We start from the raw sequence: 21,305 nt of genomic DNA, 5'->3' as shown, positions 1-21,305 counted from the left end.
GTATTTTGTTATAAATCGTGTTTTCAGACGATATTTCACTCATACATCACCATTTGGCCGAGCAAAGCCAATATCTGTTGAAATAATTTGTTCCCATTCACATTGTGCATAATATCGTAAGGGCCTGTAGCGGTCATTTTGACTTTCCAATAACAGTATTTATCACCTAACTGCCAGAATAAATGATATCTCTTAATAGAAATTATGCTTTCAGACAATATTTTACTCATAGATCACTAATACCTGCATTTATGGTGCTCACTCCTGTGAATATTGGTTTCCAACTTTGCATTGTGCACAATACTGTTAATGTCTCTGGCGGCCATTTTGAAAGTAAAAATACAGTATTTAACACAAACTTGAAACCTGAATGATCTATTTCGTTAGAAAATATGTTTTTAAACATAGTATCCCATTAATTTATCACATATATATGCATTTAAGTGATCACTCTTGTGATATTTTTCCCCAACTTTCTCATTGTGGATAATACTTTCAGGGTCTTTGGCAGCCATTTTGAATATCAAAATACAACATTCAACACATACATGGCATATTGATAATGTATTTCGTAAACAATTATGTTTTAGTCAGCATTCCACTCGTTTAATTTTAATAATATGCATTTCAGTGATCTCTTTTGTGATTTTTTTGGCCCCCATTGCCATTGTACGCAATACTGTTTGGGCCAGTGGCGGCCATTTTAGATATCAAAATACAGAAATGTTCCCATTTATGACATAATGAATGGTATATCTCGTTAGTAATAATGATTTGCATATATCACTTCGTTCATACATTGCGATTTTTTGCAGTTTAGTGCTCACTTTTGTGAAAGCTAGTTTTCCCTATTCATATTGTACATAATAGAGAATACAATGGACTATGGCGGCCATTTTGAATATGAGGAAAATAAATATTTTGTCAAAAATTATTTTTTCAGAGAGTATCTCACTCCCGCCACACAATTTCATGTATTTCGTAGCTAATGTGAGGACAATTTTAGGATTTTTATGGGTAATTTGCATATTTTGGCGGCCATATTGGATTTTGCCAATTTGCGGAAAATGCTCAAGGTTACACGAGTGGCATCATTCAGATTCATAATCAGCACCCTCGAATTGACAAGAAACCATCAAAAAATATTGTATATATAAAAAACAAGGTTACGCCTCTTCTATCCTGGACTATATTGGGATGACTTGGATTGCAACAAGTTTATACATACAAGAGTCTGGAGGGTGGACCAAACACTGAATTTAAAAGATCCCAACCACAAGTTAGCGTCAGTTCTGCCCTGTGACAGATGAGTGGGGGAAGGAGTTGAGTCGCGGGGGGGGGTATTCGGGGCACTTGTCCCCCGAATGTTTTCACGACCAAAAAAAAGGGAAAATGGAAGATTATGGAGAAGTGTGACAAAAATACATTATATTTTCTGAATATTTTGTCAAAATCAATCGCAAAATTGGATTTTTTGTATTAAAAATGTCCAGATTTTTGCTCGCTCGCTCGCAACTTTTGAGAATTTTTTCCCGATACACCATATCTGGCCCCTCATTTTTTCTCATTATGCAATTGGGTATATTAACATGATTAAAACTCTGATTGCTGGTATTGTTTTGTGCATTTCATCCTCTCATTAGTTCCAATGAGAAGAGCTGTATGTGTGTAAGAATGTGGGGGTGTATTGATGGAGATATCGATGACACTGTGAATAGAAAGCTAGTTGAATCTGTTTTAAAGGTCAAGTAAACCTCAGAAAAATGTTGATTTGAATCAATAGAGACAAATCAGACAAGCACAATGCTGAAAATTTCATCAAAATCGGATGTAAAATAAGAAAAATATGACATTTCAAAATTTCGCTTATTTTTAACAAAATAGGTATATGCACTTTGCATATTCAAATATATGTCTTTATTCCAGTCGAATCTATAACAAGAAGACATGAGGAGAGAGGGTTGAGCTCAGATGCACTGGGAAGGGTCACGGCATGGAGGGGGGGGGGGGGCAGCAAAATGTTTTAGTCACTTAGCGCGCGAAGCGTGCTCAGTTGCTAGGTATACTAACCTAATAGAGACATTTTGAAGATATTGTTTAACTTTGTGAGCAGCCGATTTAAAAAATTCTCAAACCAAGATGAAACATGTGTACAAGTGCATGTATTAGAACTAATAAACCCAGAACTTAAGGCAATCCCCGATTTCGTAAATAGGCGTCTTATAGACACCTAAATAGTACACATAAGTGTATGGGACGAAATCAAGATGGTGACTCCGGTCACTTTATATTTCAATTTTTGAAGCACTTAATAATTATTTTCGAACGCAATTTTTTCTGAGCATCATTTTTGTAACATATCACAGACACAGGTGAGAATTGTGACCTTCTAGCTCAATTTTTTTAAAAGTCAAACCAATGTTAACCAATCACTTAAAGGAAAGTGCCATTAAACGGATATGTATGACACTGTTCAAATAATGCGAGCGCGAAGCGGGAGCTAGAAAATTTTCAATATTCAGACCCGAACCTGTCTCGCTTAACAAACAATGCGAGCGCGGAGCGCGAGCTGAAATTTTCTTATATATTGACCCCAAACATGGACATATCTCACCATAGTCATCTGATGCGAGTGCCAAGCGCTTGCTGATTTTGTTAGAATTACATCTAAACACAAGCACTTTTTGAATTCATTGTAATCATGATTATCGTGCGCATCTCACTAATCAAATATTGCGAGCGCGAAGCGCGAGCTGAAAATATAGGAAATTCAGACCTGAAGAGGGGCATTCTAAGGCTTATTTTGTAGGAATTCACGACATAAAAACAATAAATCGAATTGCGATGAAATATATTTGGTGTGTATTAACTTGAAACGGGAGATTTTAGTACAACAGAATTATATATCTCGTTAGACAATGCGAGCACCGGGAACAATGATATAAGCCCTGAGCAAATTATATTTCATAAAGTTATGAAAAATGTTTCTTTTTTAACATAACATAATTATAATTGAAATTATAATGAACAATAATGTCTTCCTTACCGCTACGTTTCTCTTCCTTTCCCCCCTTTTTTCCCCCTTTCTCCGTTTTTTTTTGACAAGCTGTTTGGGGGGGGAGAGGGCACATGCCGCCTATGCCCCCCCCCCCCGTAGTTACGCCCCTGCCTTTCCTGTTCTTTTACTTTCCTCCAAACTCTGTCACAGTCATGATTAAAGAATAATATAATCACCTATCTATCTCTTAATTTCTCTCCCTCCCTCTTTTTTCTCTCTTTACTACACACGCACGCGCGGACACAGGTATATTACGCTCCACCCATCTTTGTTTTTATATTCTCTATCCCTCCCCCTTCATTTTTTCCTCTCTGTTTCTCTATAGCTACATGTATATTTTGGATGTCATATCGCCCTATTTGAACTTTCTCAACCAAAATGTTTAGATTTATGTCCATCATAGTTGTGCAGCATATATCCCTTTTCTTTTCTCAAAGCTTTAATTCTTACAACAGAAAAAAAGAAAAATTTCGCCCAGTGATGTTTTATTATTATATTTTTTTTTTTTTGGGGGATTTATAATGAAATTGAAATAAATCAACATTTTTACATATTTACCAAGTTGGAATGATTCAGGATAAAGAACAAAATGCTTCCATTCTACCATTTACAACAGTTGCCCTCTGTGGCGTGCTAAAATAAACAAGGCCTAGTTCCCCCCCCCCCCCCCACTCTCTCTCTCTCTCTCTGTTTCCCTCCTTTCCTTCCTCATCAGGACTCAGCTCTTCTTTGCACTCGATGCAGATAGAGGATGAATTCCTGAATTCCTTCTCTCTTTCTTGGTCTTCCATCCAAACATGCAATTTTTTAAACTGCTTACTGAATCTCCTTCCTATCTGCTCTCGGGATCTTCTCTCTCTCTCTTCTTCTGACTTCTTTTCTTCCACTTCCATCGCAACTAGCTCATTAGCATAATTGCTGTTGCTTGGACGATGCATCTCTAGATACACGGGCGCCCAAAATGCTGTTGGGGGAAAAAGAGGAGAGAGCGAGACACACTCATCCACACACACACACACACGAGAGACTCCCAATCACTATCCTCCCGGTTTTATCTTTACACACACACACACCGTGTGTGCAGCAAGTACCACTTCTCTCTCCCGTTCCTCCACACAGGCATTCCCCGTGTTTTATGCGTAGATGTTTTACAGTACACTCCGGCCGTGCATTGAATGCAACATAGCACCCGGAGTATTGCTCTGCAGTACCGCCAAGCAGAGGGAAAATCCTGTCTGGCATACAATATCTGGCGGGATACAGGGGGAGATACATTCTGTAAGGTCTGGGCTTGGAAATATAGGGGTGTCCTAGGCTCTTTCTCCATCATCAAATGACTGTATCTGTATGTCGACTGTAGAAGGATCTCGGTGGAGTTATTCTAGCTGGCCGTTGGGTATGTAAAACCATCTCTTTTTATCAATGCTCCATCTTTTTTTTCAACACCTCTCCTAAACTCTCCGCAATCTCCATCTCCAATATACGCATCAGCTGGCTCCGCGGTTTATCTTCTGTATTCGGGTTGTGTGTATCTCCGACCACGTAGACTTGCTCCGTCTTGCACGGCTATGTACAAAGGTACGTAGGCCTAGCTATATGCACCTATGTACGTATCCATGTATTACGTTGTATATACATGGGGAATGGCTCATTCGAAACTGTTCCATGTCGAAAGTAACTACTAATGGTAGAAATATTTGCACATTGCATGAGTTCTGTTTTTTCACTTGATAAATGTAAACCATAGCGAAATGAAAATAATAGATCAATTTTTCTTTTCATCTGCGAGCTACATGTAATTGGCACAAAACCGTGTGCAATTTGTACGACCTTGTACTTGTCATAACAAAAGCAGTGATTGTAGATGATGCATGAATTGTTTTTACAACAAAGGTAACGAGGATTTTTTAAAAATGTTTATCATTTGTTTAAGAGCAAAGCTACAAACTATGTAGAATCCTTGCTGGACTATTACATTTCTATGGCTGGGTAGGGTGTCTAAAATTTTGGCTTATTGAAAGTTCACCTTTCGGTCAAGAGTGATCCGTCATCTCAGGAGTATTTTTGGAATTGTGTATATCCCATGCCTTCCACATTAGAATCATATAGGCCCACTGACAAATCCTTGTACATTACCTGCAGAACAACTAGCGTTTGGTGAGTGATAAACAGCTTCAGCAGTATTGTTTATATTTAGAATCTTTATTAGTCATGATAAGTATTTATATTTCAAAATATTTGTTTAGGAAAATTTTATCATTGCTCTTTATTAGTTTTTGTATATTTATTTAATTATTTAGCATCATTACTATTATCATTTTTATTGTTATTATTATGGTTATGGTTTAGATGATTAGATCATCATCATCATTATCTGTCATACTTAACCTATTTATTGTTGTTATGACTCATGAACAGATTGCATAATTCATATAAAAAATCGTTTAAATCATGACCATCTAGTTCTCATATAAGTTGCAGGGTAGTGGTCACTCTATCGTTGTATTATTTTTATGCAGTGTTGTTTCAACATTCAAATTTATTGATTAAGTTTTTTTTAATAGTAATAACAGTGAAGACCTTACAACCGATCGGTTTTGTTCGGGTTTTGATCGATTTATGTTTCAGTGTCAACTCCCACTGGAGCATATGTTTGGTATATAAATGAATATACACCATAGCAACTTTTCTGTATGTAATTGATGTTCTCACAATACGTTTCTAAACGTTTGTAGTAATCCAGCGCAGTTTTAAAGAAAATGATTCCAGTTTAGCAATGTGAGATATCAAATGGGGTAACAATATGGTGGCGGACATCCCGCGTAAAATTTCAAGTGATGAAAGGAAAACGAAAGCCCAGAAAATGAGGAAAACCAGGGTGAGTGAAAAAATACGAATATAACTAATTAAATGCAAGTCTATACCCCCAAAAAAGTTGAATTGAGTAAAAAAATCCAAAAAGGCACAAGCATAACACTGGAAATATTATCAGCATTGCCCAGTTATATGCACATCCTGGTCGGTGTGCAATTGAGCGGACGGATAATGTCATCCATTCACTATTTTTTCGTGAATTAAATTATTCCAATTTCCTCATTGATTCAATTCAACTCAACTCTCATTTCCAAACGTTAACCATTAATACATTTCTAACATTCACAATATGATAGAGGTGACGACTTACTAAGCAAAGACTGTAACAAGTACAGTAGTTCACAGCAAAAACTGTGGTGTTAACCGGTGTACATAGAGGACCACACCAGTTATTTTACACCGGTGTTAAATTGGTGGTGTTTTACACCTATAGGTGTTATCACAACACCTTTTGTTGTTACATTTACACTCTTTGGTGTTATGTTTAATCTCTAGGGTGTAATTTTAACACCTCAGGGTGTGGTCCTCTATTAACATCAATTGTGTCAGTTTTAACACCGCAGTTTTTACAGTGTAGTACACTGTAGATTTTTAACAAAGAGTTGATTTGATGAAAAAGAAAAAAAATCCAACAAGCATAACACTGAATGAAAATTCCATCAAAATAGGATGTAAAATATGACAGTTTGATATAAATTCGCTAAATTTCACGAAACAGTTATATGCACATCCCGGTCGGTATGCAAATGACTAATGAGGGAACTGATGACATCACTCACTCACTATTCTTTTGTATTTCAATATATTAAATATGAAATATTCTAATTTGCTCCATGCACATTGTCCTGTGAAACAAAGTTTTATTTCTCCTTGAACATGTTGAATTACCACAGCTTAACATTTTCTTGTTTAATCAAGTTGGTCCTCATTGTCAAATCCGCAAAAATTGGAATAATGTATAATTCGAACAATTTGATTGAAATTTTCAGCACAATGCTTGTCCGATTTTCCCCTATTGACTTTAAATCAACATTTCTCTGAGGTGGACTTGACCTTTAAAGACATTAATGACATTAACGATATAAAATTGTAAAAGGGACTGGGAAGTAAAAAAGGAGCACTTCCAAAGTGCAGTGCATTACAACAATGTATTCCTCTCTGAACATGTGGAATTACCATTATTTTGATATAAATTGTTCAGTCAAGTTTGTCGTTATTGTCAAATCTGTCAAATAATGGAATGTTATTCAAATAATAAAACGAAATAACGTGTGATTAATGAATAACATCGACTCTCTCATTTGCTTGTCAGTGCGTTGTGCATATAACTGTTACGTGAAAAATAAGCAATACTTTATAATGTCATAACTGTCTTATTTTACATCCGATTTTGATGAATATTTCAGCGTTAGGCTTGTTTGATCTTTCTCTATTGTTCCAAATCTGATCCAAAACATCATTTTTTATTGGTGGACTTGACCTGACGGAATTTCATGGTTGTGTTCACTCGAGCAACCCGAAGGCCGTGAACAATGGCATAAAATGTTTATGGTATTTTTATTGTTCCTGAAAGGTTCAAATTCCAGAAAAAAAACCTATTCAATCGTGTATTATTATGAACTTCTGCTTTGGAGATTGGTATAGACTTTGTATTATTTTATAACTAATTGTATTCATCATGGCAATGAATGATTGACTTTATAAACTGCAATTTTAGCTGCCAAAATGATATTGCACCTAGAATAATCATTTTTACTCCACATATCTCTTGTGTAAAATGCTTAATTGTTTGATTTCGTTGGAGATTGTCAAACTATCCTACCATATAGTCATTTTGAATGGTTTAGAAGTAGAGTTCAAATTGATTCATGGATGTACATTATCCGACACGTATTCACCCCGGTTTTTGGTCAAAGTCAAACTTGATAAAAAGGTGACCGTAAAAACTGCACTAAAATTTGGTCTGTTATGTATTTTTGCCATATATTGTTGGTACTCGCGGTTGTTTTATTTTCATGTTAGTTATAGCTAGTAGGTCCCCCCCCCCCCTCTCCCCCCTCAGGATCTGATGAATAAATCAGGTGATTTTCCAGTATCAGTAACGAAGAGTTTCACTTACGACATTTTAATAGTCAGATATGGGAGGAAACAGACATTCAATTTCAGACATGGATTCATGTTTCATGTTTAGAATTTTTTTTAAAGCCCCACGCCCCCAAAAAGTTGAGTTGAACACATCAAACTGACATTTATCAAACTCCGAAATAAGAATGACATTTTCAAGTTTCTCTCGGTTTCATTTTTAAAACAGTTATACTATGCACATCCTGGCTGGTATATGCAAATTAGGAATCGGTGACGTCACCCACGCGGTGTTTATTTTTTCTAATATGAAAATTAGAATATTCTTAGTCCCTATAAGGTATCGTCATTATAATGTGAAACACATTTTTATATCTCCCTGAACATGCTGAACATATGGAATTGCCATTGTTATATTTATAACCTATTGTGATTCGATGAAGGATTATTGAAAAATATGCAAACAAGAGATACTGTACAATTCAAACAGTAAAATATAAAAGAAATGGTGATTGATTGATTGATTGATTGATTGATAGATAGATGGGTTGATTGACATCGGTGACTTTCTCATTTCCGTATCACAGTTGTGGATATAACTGTTCTGTAAAAAAAAACTAATGATAATAAGTGAGAGTGTAATGTGTTAACTGGGCGTTGTGGCGTGCGCCTGTAATCCAAGCTGTGGTGGAAGTTACAAATTGATGCAGAGGTTCGAGCCCTGGTCTCGTCTTTCGAATGGTGACGTTAAAGGTCGGTCCCGGATGTAAATAATAATATCTGATTGATACACGTCTGACAAAACTCAAATACACACACACACACACACGTGTTATGAGTATATAACCTTGTTTTACATCAAATTTCGATGACACGTTCAGTTTTATTAGAGTGAAAGTTTTTTTTTAACTGATTCAAGTCAACTTTTTGTTCGGGAACATTAGATGGACTTGACCTTTAACAAAAAGAATTTGAAAAAAATAAATAACAAGGATGAATAAAAACATGTCGCACATTTTATAAGATGGGTGCAAAAAGGGTGGAGGGTGAACAATATTTCGTAACAGTGCTGTGGATAAATATTGTTGCTAGTATCACAGCATAAAAAACCAAATTTGTTGAGTAATCATGGTAATATCTCATTTTGAAGCTAGAACTACAGGCTTAACATATTAGTATAAATCAGATCAATATAATATCAGGAACAAACACTACAGCACATCAAGATTAAAGTAACAGGGATGGATGAAGGAGTAGGTGGACGATGGATGTGGTAAATGAGAGAATGTTGATTCCAGTTAATTGACAACCTTACATACTATGTAATATGGCCGTCAGTCTAATATTTTTAGTCAGTTTAAAAGCAAGGAACAACTAAATGCTATCAAAAATGACAAGTTTGAAAGTATGCAGAAATGAATTACATGTGCATGTTGGTTCTGATCTCCAACCTGATCAGCTAGCAATTGGAGAAATTTGGTTTATTATCTAATGTGTAAACTAAATTCAACGTTTAAAACTTTTTGTATTTGTAACAAACTTTTCTATCACGGATGTAGTAAATTTGCCAAGCAGATAAACAGTGAGTCATTTTTTTTTTTTGGGGGGGAGGGGGGTCGGAATAAAACATCGTTTACTGATTGTGTAATTAATATGTGCATAAAATAGCACATAATCAAATGTTCTTGTCATGCCAGATTGAAACTGAAAAATAAAAGGGTGATCCAATGTACCATTAAATTGTGACCCCATTGTGCAGCAGGTCCAATTCGAGGAAACACATTTAAATTGCATATACACACTGACGTACATTCAATAATTAGCAGTTATTTAGTCATTTTAAGGAAAATAAAGGTATTATAAAACTTTTTGTCATTATTTACAGAATGGTAATACCCGTATCATTTTTTTTTACCAATTTTATCCTGTTCGCGAAATTGGACCACTTTTTGACATGCTACCACATTCAGTTTATAGATCACACATTATCTGTTTAAATACGCCCTGTCATATATGTTATCTTGTTGATATCTTTGTTTTATTATTTAGAGTAAAATTATCACGTGCATTGTAATTATCGTATATGATTATATGATTATACGAAGGCTTCGGTAATTCCATGTTTTGTGACATAAATGGGAATAGAAAACAATGGTAGACTTGACCTACATGTATCTACTCTTTAAAATTGTTGGCCAAAAAAGTTATGTGAGTTTGTGCGTGGGTGAGGGTGTGTGGGTGTGTTTGCGTGTATACTTTCATTGCTATGTATTAACCAGTGCACAACCCTCCTCTATTGAGTTCCTCGTAAAGGCATAATATTTGTTTCATAAACTGCGGTGTTAACCGGTGTACATAGAGGACCACACCAGTTATTTTACACCGGTGTTAAATTGACAGTGTTAGTTTAGCACCTATAGGTGTTATTACAATTCCTTTGGTTGTTACATGTACACTCTTTGGTGCTATGTTCAATCTCTAGGGTGTAATTTTAAGACCAGAGGGTGTGGTCCTCTATTAACACCAACTGGTGTCATTTTTAATGGTGCGGTGTTAACCGGTGTACATAGAGGACCACACCAGTTATTTTACACCGGTGTTAAATTGACAGTGTTAGTTTAGCACCTATAGGTGTTATTACAATTCCTTTGATTGTTGCATGTACACTCTTTGGTGCTATATTCAATCTCTAGGGTGTAATTTTAACACCAGAGGGTGTGGTCCTCTATTAACACCAACTGATGTCAGTTTTTTTTACAGTGATGCAAGATTCTTATAGGGCATAACGCTTATGAAGTCTTGACATTAACTGTTCAGTCTCCACATTTATCACTGAAATACACCGATGTTATGAATTCCCGTTCTATCTGTGACTAATCATACTGAAAATATGCATGAAACGTCACAAAATCTTAACTTTTCTTCCATTCAAGATCACTATTTTCCCACGCAAGCAAATATTTCCCCGTTCTTTGTCTTGCATAACCATTTACAATAATAGGATTTTCACCCTGACAATAAATGGTTGTTTTTAATAAAATCAGGGGAAAAAGGTAGGCGAACGGTTCATGAAATCCATCTCAGGGACAATAGAGTTTATTTTGAACCCTTTTTTCTAACTTGTGCAGCTCTCCTTATGTCATGTAATTTAAAATTGTTCTAGATATTCAGTTCTTTTAATGGGACATGGTGACTAAAACAGATTTTCTACTGAAAGGTAAATTATGTGTGTGATGATGTATCCCCTAAACAACTAAATCTATTTCCAATTCTTTCCAGCTTCCTTGTGAACATTGCATTTAAAAAGTATATCACATGCGCAACAAGTATAGGAGCAGCTCGTCTTTCACAACATATCAAAACTTTAAAAAAAAATCATAAATTACACGATTCTTTGAAAGATTTTATCTTATCTTCGCCAATATTTTTTTCAATTTTAAAATCAAATCCATCGTGCCCTTTCAAATCTCTCAGATACAGACTCTCTGTCCATTGTTATGAAGGTATGCAAGCCAATTGTTTAATATTTAACACCTCCATGAAACACAAATGTTTGCACATCGCAATTTATTGATGAATAGTCCCTACTCTGTTAGTCTGTAGTACTAGAAAAGTATTTTTATTTTATTTTCTTTATTTGTTAATGTTTATGTGCTTAATTTTTTTGTCTAATATGCATTGGATCAATATTCCTTAAGAAATTACGCATTTCAAGGATTGTATATATAGATTGAACTAAAATTGTCATATATGATTCGAATGAAATAAAGCACATTGATGAAATGAAATTATTAAGCTTTGAAATAGATAGATACATAGACTATGTCATTTTCTTCCATTGTGCAGACCCCTCCCCCCCCCACCAGATTGACAAGACTCAAAATACCTCGATACTACATGTATATGGGCAATTCCACGTTACTCACGTTACACAATTTAGGCACCTTAACATATTGTAATTGCCATTTTTTGCTTACTGTGGGGTTTGACAATCTCTCTTTTCTGCACAAGGTTTATGATAACTTAATACATCTTGGTATATTATTATAATTTAGTTTGACTATTCTATCCAGAAAATATACGCAAGCAAATTCTTGTTACTCACGTTACATTTTTTGACCACATAAATCAAGAACATGACTTTGTTCAAAAAGTGTCCTCATACTGAGTGGAATAACAACTAGTGGGTTTATGATTTTTAAAGCTGGCATAGAGGTTTACAAATGTAGATGCTCAGAAATTTTGAAACATTTCATATCTTTGACAAATTTACCAAAATTAGCGTTACTCACGTTACACGTTACTCACGTTACATATTGAACATAACTCATTGCCATGCTCCTGACCATGAATATTTGCTTGAAATTGTATTTTATCTATGTAATTAACTATTAGAATTATTTTAGGCATAAAATGGAACAGTTTTGTTAACCTCTTTTCTCAAGAATGACTGTATTGCCCATTTTATATGACTTATCAGCAACAATTACCACACATACACGTACGATGTCAATTTTAGTGAAAATACATGAATTTTGTAAGTGATGTGGAGTGAAAAATATTCTCCTTTAATTCTATTCTCCTAAAATGAAATTCCTTTCAAGTTTCCCTGAATCACTGAGTCAGGAGACACTTAAATTTTATTTAGTCAGTCGTTTGAAGATTTTAATAATCGTGAAGCAAAATATCAACTGGCAGAATGAGTATTAAAAAAATATTCCCCTAGACTCCACACCACATTTATGTGCAATCTGATCCAACCTCACACATGAACTTACATGTATATATATACTCTATTATGTTTCTCTTTCATGAAATCCCATGAATGAATTAATTGTACTGTAAGCAATATCAAGCAAACCTATCTGATAAAGTTAATGTGCTTGCTTAAAGATTAAGGGAGCAGAATTATGTGTTAAACAGATAATAGAGTAATTCTGACCAAAACATTCTATCTAAATATTGCATTACAAGGTTAAGAAATTATCATATATCCCTTCCCCCTTCAAAAAAATGCAAATTGTGAAAACAGAAATTTTCACCTTTAACAAACTAAAATGAAATTAAGTGTAATATCTTTTATGCTTTATCCATCTGTAATTATTAGCCAGCTTAATAATTTATGAAATAACTTATTTCTAGTACATGAAAGCAATGCCCCAAAGTTTAGTGTTGGTATTTGGACATTAGGCTATATATATGCAAATCATGCAAACTCTTATAAGCAAAGATACACATTTATTCATCTTTATTTATGAAAAGTCTGAGAAAGGCTTAAAAATGAACAGTAAACTTGAAAGGGGAACAATTGTTAGCTACATCCGGTTTATCTATGTTAATGACAAAAGAATGTACATGTATGTAGTTGCAGCAAACAATTATTTCATGGGAAAGTCTTTAGAATCAAGGTTGATTGTCATTCTATTATTATAGATCAAGATAAATAACATAAACTTATCTTTGTGAAATCATGAAATTTTAGCTAAAAACTGACAACACTCATGATCACTAACACAGAAAAGCATATGTGGGACAGTGTATCAATATTGCTTGGAAACATACCTGACTTTTGATGGAATTTATTTTGCTAATTTCTCAGCAATTACACATTTTCTTCAAGAGTCATTTGACACATTTTTATTTATTTTTTATTCATTTAATATATACAAACACTTGGTTGGTCATTTCAATTGATTCTGATTGAACTAATTTTGTGATCTTTACCACAACTGGCAAATTTCTCTTTAATGACATTAATGACCACTTCTAAAGGGTCATTAAAGGTCATTAATGGACCAAACTCTTTGTTTTTACCCCTTAGTCATACAGTAAAAGGGTACTGTACCATAGCCTGTGAAAAACATATCAATATCACAATTTTATGTCGTTACTCACGTTACACCATCGTTACTCACGTTACATTGTTACTCACGTTACATTTTTTGGGCCTCATTCATTGTAATACCATGACATGTATACAGCTCCTACTTTATTTTTCTTATCAGGTACAAGGAGAATGAAGAAAATTTCCATTGGCACATTTTGAATGGAAGGGAATATTAAAATATCAAACTTTTTCATTTTTTTCGTTACTCACGTTACATTGGTTTAAGCGATGGGGTGGCATGCTTTTTACCCACTCATGGGATTGGAAGACACCTTTGTGTCTTTGGCAACTCAAAACTAATGCTCCATACATTCTAAAAATCAACTAAACAACTGCTGACCATTCTTTAATTATTTTTTAATTCAAATTAATTCTTTAGGTAAATTTTACTGTTTTTTCTCAATAGAGTTGTAAGTTGAGTTCAAATTTCAATATTTGCAATTCTTGATGGAATTTTTGGGAAAAAAATGCTGTTCCGTATGCCCAGAAGTATACTGAACAAAATTAGATGGGTGACAAGTTCCAAATTATTAATTTATTTTTCACCCCATGGCACCCATCTCATGGAATTGCCCATATGTAAAATGTCAACTTATTCTAGTGTTCTTTTTTTAGGCATTCAATTTCCATGATTTAGTAACTTAGGGGGAAATATTGAATGTTCTCTTGGAAATTCAGTAACAGAAATGGTAGTCATCGCTTACAGTTACATGTACCTACTCCAAAAATGTATTCAGAACATCAAGAGCTTAAATCATACTTGTATATGTAATTGGTTTACAGAAAATTGCATCATTCGTTGGGATTAAAAAAAACGTTTGAAAACGATAGAAATCGATTTACGATGTTGTTCAGTGAATTAAGTGCAAATTATCATTTTCTTTTTTTTCCAGCAAGAAGATCTTGAGCCGGGCCAACCTGACCAACTCCTTTTAGAACACATAATGCAGAATGTCTAGACCCGTCCATCTTTTCAAATAGCCTACTGTTTCCAAAGCAATACTCTTTTCAGTGATTTTATTACACAACCGGCTGCAAAAATTAAACATATGATAAAAAATACGATATAATTAAACATATAGTCATGCAACTTCTTCTACCTCAGTTCACTTGATGTACTTGTTCTTTTATAGATAAATACCAGTATTGATAACGACCTCAAAATGAGTTCAACAGAACCAAATAAAATTACCACCCAAGTGTTTGTTTACAATGAAAAATATGTGCCAAATGGCTCTGGAAGAAAATGCGTAATTGCTCCGAGATTAGCAAAATATGCAACTAATTCATCAAATGTCGGCTATTTTTCCAAGCAATATTAATACACTGTCCCACATGTGCCTTTCTGTGATAGTGATCATCAGACTTATCGGTTTTGAGCTAACGTTTCATGATTTCACAAAGATAAGTCAATAATAATAATAAACAGTTCTTGTATAGCGCATATTACAATTATGAATATTGTCGCTATGCGCTTCCAAAGGACTTGGATATTGTAGCTTGGCAGCCGTAATTACTGAGGTTACAGCGCACACGCATATCAAAGAATAAATTCCTGCCAGGTACCCATTCACCTTACCTGGGTTGAGTGCAGCACAATGTGGATAAATTCTTGCCGAAGGAAATTACGCCATGGCTGGGATTTGCACCGATGTGCCAGATGTAGATCAATGATTGGAAGTACTTTCTCATAATAATATTTTTTACTGCAAATACTTCATTTTTGTGTAAGTCTGTGTTTATGGGATTTGCAATAAGTTATTAATCATTGTAAATTTTGTAATTGACTTTAATTTGTTATAATGAAACTAATATGTTTGATAAACAGAATTTAAAAGAAATAATATGAAATAAAAACATCTAATTGAAATGTGGTCAGGGAGAGTTTTACGACCAGAATGCGTTAGTTACGTGAAATACCTCATTTATTAGTGAAGTCATTATAACTTACTATTCCTGGACAGGAATTTTCTTTTTAATCAGGCATCAGAAAGGTCCGTTACCCTATTTGATGCACAGCATAATTGGACTGTACACCACCCGGGATCTTAATGTTAGAAATTACTCTGATACCTGATCTGCATATAATTACTCACCTATTATATATATATATACATGTGTATATTATACAAATATACCAGGCTTTGAGTAAGTATAGCGGGAATTATTCATCCGAGGTAGGACTGGCATTACAAAATAGTGATTATATGCCAGTACAACCGAGGATGAATAGATACTTTCGAAATAAAGGCCTGGTATATTTGTTTTATATCCTACTTTAATAAGTTATAGAAATAGATCTTGATAATCTAGTTCTTGTACTCTTAGATCATTTTTTTTAATCTGAATCAAACCAGCTGCGCTTCCCGAAGCGCTTAGCTACGCGCTCAGTGCGCGTATTACAGTGCCTGCGCCATCATGATCTGTGACGTCAATGATGGAATAGTCGACTATTCCATCATTGACGTCACGGAATAGCACTTTTTCTTCGGTGGGCTTTCCTTTTCGACATCATCGCAAAATAGTGAGAATATGTTTCATCACATGATGCTATTTAAACAAATCAGCATGCAGGATTTAATTTATGTAGGATATAAATCAAGCTATCTAAAAATTTTCTCTCTCATTCGCTTTGCTCACTCACGTAGAATCACATGGAGTGGGTAGCAGCTCGGACTCCCTTCCTCATGTTCCTGGTTGCCAGTCTTGTACACCATTAACGGTCGGAATCACATCTAGGTGTTATTGGGACAAATATTGTTCTAAAAATTTTGGGCCCTGTACAGTGCATCGTAAGATGTTATTCCTTGGTCGCTACTCTCCCTCGCATAATAATGCTGATAAATTCATTGCCGGGAAGGCCTGCCGTGAGGATGTTAGAGAGATCATTGTCCAGTGGCGACCGCCGTACCCCATTAGCCAACAATACAGTGCGTATCAAAAAAAAGTTTACACTTAGAAAAAATCCTGTAAAATTATATAATTTTAATATCCTGAAGATTTTTCAACATTTTAACATTGGTACAGATCCATTTAAGCAAATGACGATATAACTGTCGAAAAATATTTCTGCTTGAGTGAGCACCACTTACTTTTGAAAAGTTAGTGAAAATGATTTGCGCAGAACTTTAAAATTGTTATGCGAATAAAAGTAGACCTTAATCATGAAGAACACGTGGAATTTAGACAGTAAAATTGATTGATGATATCTTTTACCTTTTTAAACTTGTTTCCTTGCCCTAAACACTTCAAAGAGTGCAGTGCGCCCACCCCACTCCCCCACACACCGAGGCCATCATGATGATACTTGCTTTACACTAAGCTGTGATTTACATGAAATGGCTTAGGCTTCATTTTCATTTTGTTAATCATTGTCAAGCTTGGGAAAAGTGAGGAGAAACAAGAATTCAATGAAAAATGAAATGTAAACCCACTTTAAATGATACAAACTTAGTGAAAGAAATGCTGGAGATGTCTGAAATAAACTTTTGTTAAGATTCAGTTATGTCCTCCGATCCAGCTGGCACAAAAAAGGGTAAAGGTTGTCCTTACTAAGTGTTGAAATTTCACTTTGGGTGACAAAATTGTTACAAAATGCTTGAATGTATCCCTTTTTATTTCAATTGACTAAAAGCGCAAGGGAAATGTATGAGAAATGTTTCGCAGGGTAAGTTTGATTTCGCCCTTTCCCCTTTACACAGCGTGAAAACAAAAAAAAAACGAGCATTTCTGCGCAACCAGATTTCTGCGAGCTTAAGAAAATTGGACAGTGCTCATTCAAGTGTAACATGTCAAAACTGTTACTTTCATTAGATAGATGAGACCCAAACCCAAGATTATATGTGAAAGAATTACCCACATGTTGTTTATTTTTTAATTTCCAGGGCTTATTCAAAATGTAAACTTTTTTGGATACGCACTTTAGATCATATTAATTGTATCGAAATAACCAATGACAAAAAAAAGAAAAAAAGCCAACAATAGGTCAAATGTATCGAAATAACCAATGACATAAAAAAAACGTTTTAAATCCCCTATAGAAGCCGCCCCTAAAACATTTTTAGTAGAGAAGTACACACGGTTTAATGTGTCCCCACCAGTTCACCTATTAGCATACGGATCACCTGCCGATTGAATGATAGAAATAAACCATATTCCCATTAACATATCATTCCAGGTCGACTTCCTCATGAAGGATCTTAATAATTTTGATTTAAAAAGGCATTTCGCAAACCCCAGATGCGTGCTACTAGAGCCAGAGGCTATAAAAAGGTCCACGCTACATAAGGAAGATTTATTAATTAAAGCGATGACCCTGATTGTCTGCACGAACTTATGCGTACAAAGAGGGGGGAAGACACATGTGGCATATGTTCGCCATTAAAATAGATGAGTTAGCAAACGAAAATAGATATTCGCATGTTTTAAAAAGAGTAATATTAATAAAATGAAATAAAAATGAAAGTGATGCAATTTTCTATTCTGGTCCGAACACGCACAGTTGCGTACCCTTGGTCAACTTTCGTCCTTCACCCCCCCCCCCCCCACTCACACACACACAACAGAACATGGTCTCGTAGTCATGGTAGTGCAGCAGCCTAACGCGAAAATCTATGTGTGGGCAAGTGGTAATTATGCGTCTGCATGTCATAGACCTGGCTTATAGCGCGGATCCGTCATATTTGGCGCCCAGTCTTCATAATGATAGTATTTATTTATTTATTTATTTATTTATGAGAACATATTTAATCAGGTACAAAAGATCAGTATAAAACTGTTTTTCATCAATGACCTGATGATAACATAAAGAATAACATAAATAAAGCATTGTGAACTCACGGTGACAAGGGAGAGAAAAATAAGATGGTATGCACTATTTTCTGTGTAATAATGATGATGATGATGATAATGATTATAATAGTTACATTTTGGAGCATATTACACCTTTTATGTTTCAAAGTGCTTTTATATTCTCGGCAGGGTTGGCACGTTTTAAACGATGTGTTTCGAAACATGTTTTAAAAGGCTTTTGAAACACCCCCCCCCAAAAAAAAAAAAAAAAAAAAAAAACACGTGTTTTAAAACACCGCATGAACTTTTGGTTAACTTCTGTTTATAAATTGTATTATTTTCTTCTAACTATAAAACTAATTCTCAATACCACTCTTTTTCTCCTCTTTCCATCTTATCCCTTTCTCCATCGCTTTGTCATGTTCCATTCCGCCCTGTTCAATTGTGCTACATATTAAGAATATTCTCATTTCAACCGATTTATCTGAGTATTGTACTCATTCTTTTGGACAGGGAAAGAAACACTATTTCAAATAAGCTCAAATACATGTACATGTAATATTAGTACTTGCATGAAATGGAAGTGCTGCACATGCATAATAATATTTACAAATAGACGGTAAAACTGACATCGTACTCTTGAAGAAAACACGAAAGCAGGTGCAACTTTGCGCTCTGTAAAGATGAAGAAAAGTACATTAAACAGTATGAGATGATCTGCTAGCAAACCTTAACCCTATCAATGATGGGGACCTTAATGACCATCTCAAATAAAAAAAAATTCTATGATAAATCCATAAATACGATAGGGCCACACCATATCGTTGTTTATGTTGGGGATGCATGCATGGGCATGTGGTTATGACATTACACAACTGGTGCATGTCAGACCCCGAATTGCTCAAAAGTGTGTTTCATGAATATAAAAGCCGATTGTGAATTCTCGCCAAAATTTGTATCTGTATCATTATTTTGTATTTTTTGTTAATGATTGGAAAATCATTGCCAATAGTTAAAAAACAATGAAAAAATAAATGAAATGTACATTAGAAATAATTTAAAAACAGTGAAAAAAAAACATACTGATTTTGCTTTCTAATTAGAAAAGAATAAGCAGCTCATGGGCTTTATGTATAGATTTAAAGGTCAAGTCCACCTCAGAAAAATGTTGATTTGAATCAATAGAGAAAAATCAGACAAGCACAATGCTGAAAATTTCATCAAATTTGGATGTTAAATAAGAAAGTTATGACATTACAAAGTTTCGCTTATTTTTAACAAAATAGTTATATGAACGAGCCAGTTACATCCAAATGAGAGAGTCGATGATGTCATTCACTCACTATTTCTTTTGTTTTTTATTGTTTGAACTATACAATATTTCAATCTTTACGAATTTAATGATTAGGACCTCTTTGCCTGAAGCACAAAATAATGATATCCATGTGTTCAGGGAGGAATGACACTTTATTTCACATCACAATGACGATAAAATCAAAATATTTCATATCATAAAATACAAAAGAAATAGTGAGTGAGTGATGTCATCAGTTCTCTCATTTGCATACCGACCGAGATGTACATATAACTGTTTTGTGAAATGAAGCGAAACTTTAAAATGTCATAACTTTCTTATTTTACATCCGATTTTGATGAAATTTTCAGTGTCATACTTGTTGGATTTTTCTTTTTTTATTAAAATCAAGTTTTTTGTTGGGGTGGACTTGTCTTTTAACTAGAATTGGTATGACTGATTCAAATGAAATAGAGCATATCGGAAACCCCATACATTATGTCTATTTCTTCATTTGTGCAAATTCTTCTCCCCTAGATTCACAAGACTCAACTTACTTTAGTGGTCTTTTTTAGGCATTCAATTTCCGTGATTTGGTGCTTTTTTTTTGGGGGGGGTATATGTATGAACATGATGAACTTTTCTTTTGGAAATTCAGTAACGAAAATTGTAGTCATCACTTATTCAAAAAAATGATTTATGGAAAATTGCATAATTCGTTGCAAAAAAAAAACGTTTTAAAACAGTACAACCGTATTATTTGCACAAATAAAGTGCATCATCTCCACTCCCTGAGGGGTTTCCTAGCCAGATAACCATTTATTGGTGCACACGTGCCAATCCTATCACATTGTCGTTCACATCCTATCGGATAGCCCGACACGTGGGTGGAGATTCGAACCCTCGACCCTAAGTTTGAAAGTCAAGTGACCGAAGAACTACATAACGACACCTCATGTCTTTGTACTTCCGAAGAAAATCCCCCAAATGCACTAGAAAAATCCCCTTGGAAACTTGGAACCCAAATCCCCATTTTTTTTTTAATTACAAAAAAAAGAGAGGACTGATATGGTTATTGCCCCCTGGCCCTAACTAGTTAGTTCACAACGCTGCATATTTTTTATTATTTATTTTGTTTTTAAAGGTTTTGATGCTGTACCGTATTTAGGTTGGAAACTATTATTTCATACTACTAAGTTCAGTTTACTGAATTAATCGGTTGAATTGCGTAGGATATGTGCTGATGTACAAATTATATTGCGAATTGGCAATTTACCTAAATTTCATATCCTCCTCTGTGTCGCACTGAACGAGCCAAA

At 34.7% G+C, this 21,305-nt stretch overlaps 1 protein-coding gene across 1 annotated transcript in view; it reads left to right on the top strand.

Annotated features, from left to right (window-relative positions):
* Positions 1-4,132: 4,132 nt before the first annotated feature.
* LOC121430765 (regulator of G-protein signaling 20-like) overlaps positions 4,133-21,305 on the top strand; it is a 32,491-nt gene continuing 15,318 nt past the window's right edge. The window contains exon 1 of the mRNA XM_041628155.1: positions 4,133-4,454. Coding sequence (XP_041484089.1) covers positions 4,406-4,454 — 49 coding nt within the window. The 5' untranslated portion in view covers positions 4,133-4,405. The remainder of the gene's footprint in view (positions 4,455-21,305) is intronic.

The sequence above is a fragment of the Lytechinus variegatus genome, chromosome 17, assembly GCF_018143015.1.
Source record: "Lytechinus variegatus isolate NC3 chromosome 17, Lvar_3.0, whole genome shotgun sequence".
In the NCBI taxonomy this organism is placed as follows: domain Eukaryota; kingdom Metazoa; phylum Echinodermata; class Echinoidea; order Temnopleuroida; family Toxopneustidae; genus Lytechinus; species Lytechinus variegatus.
Note: the sequence above shows the minus strand (reverse complement) of the source record. Positions and strands in the feature narration are given on the sequence as shown.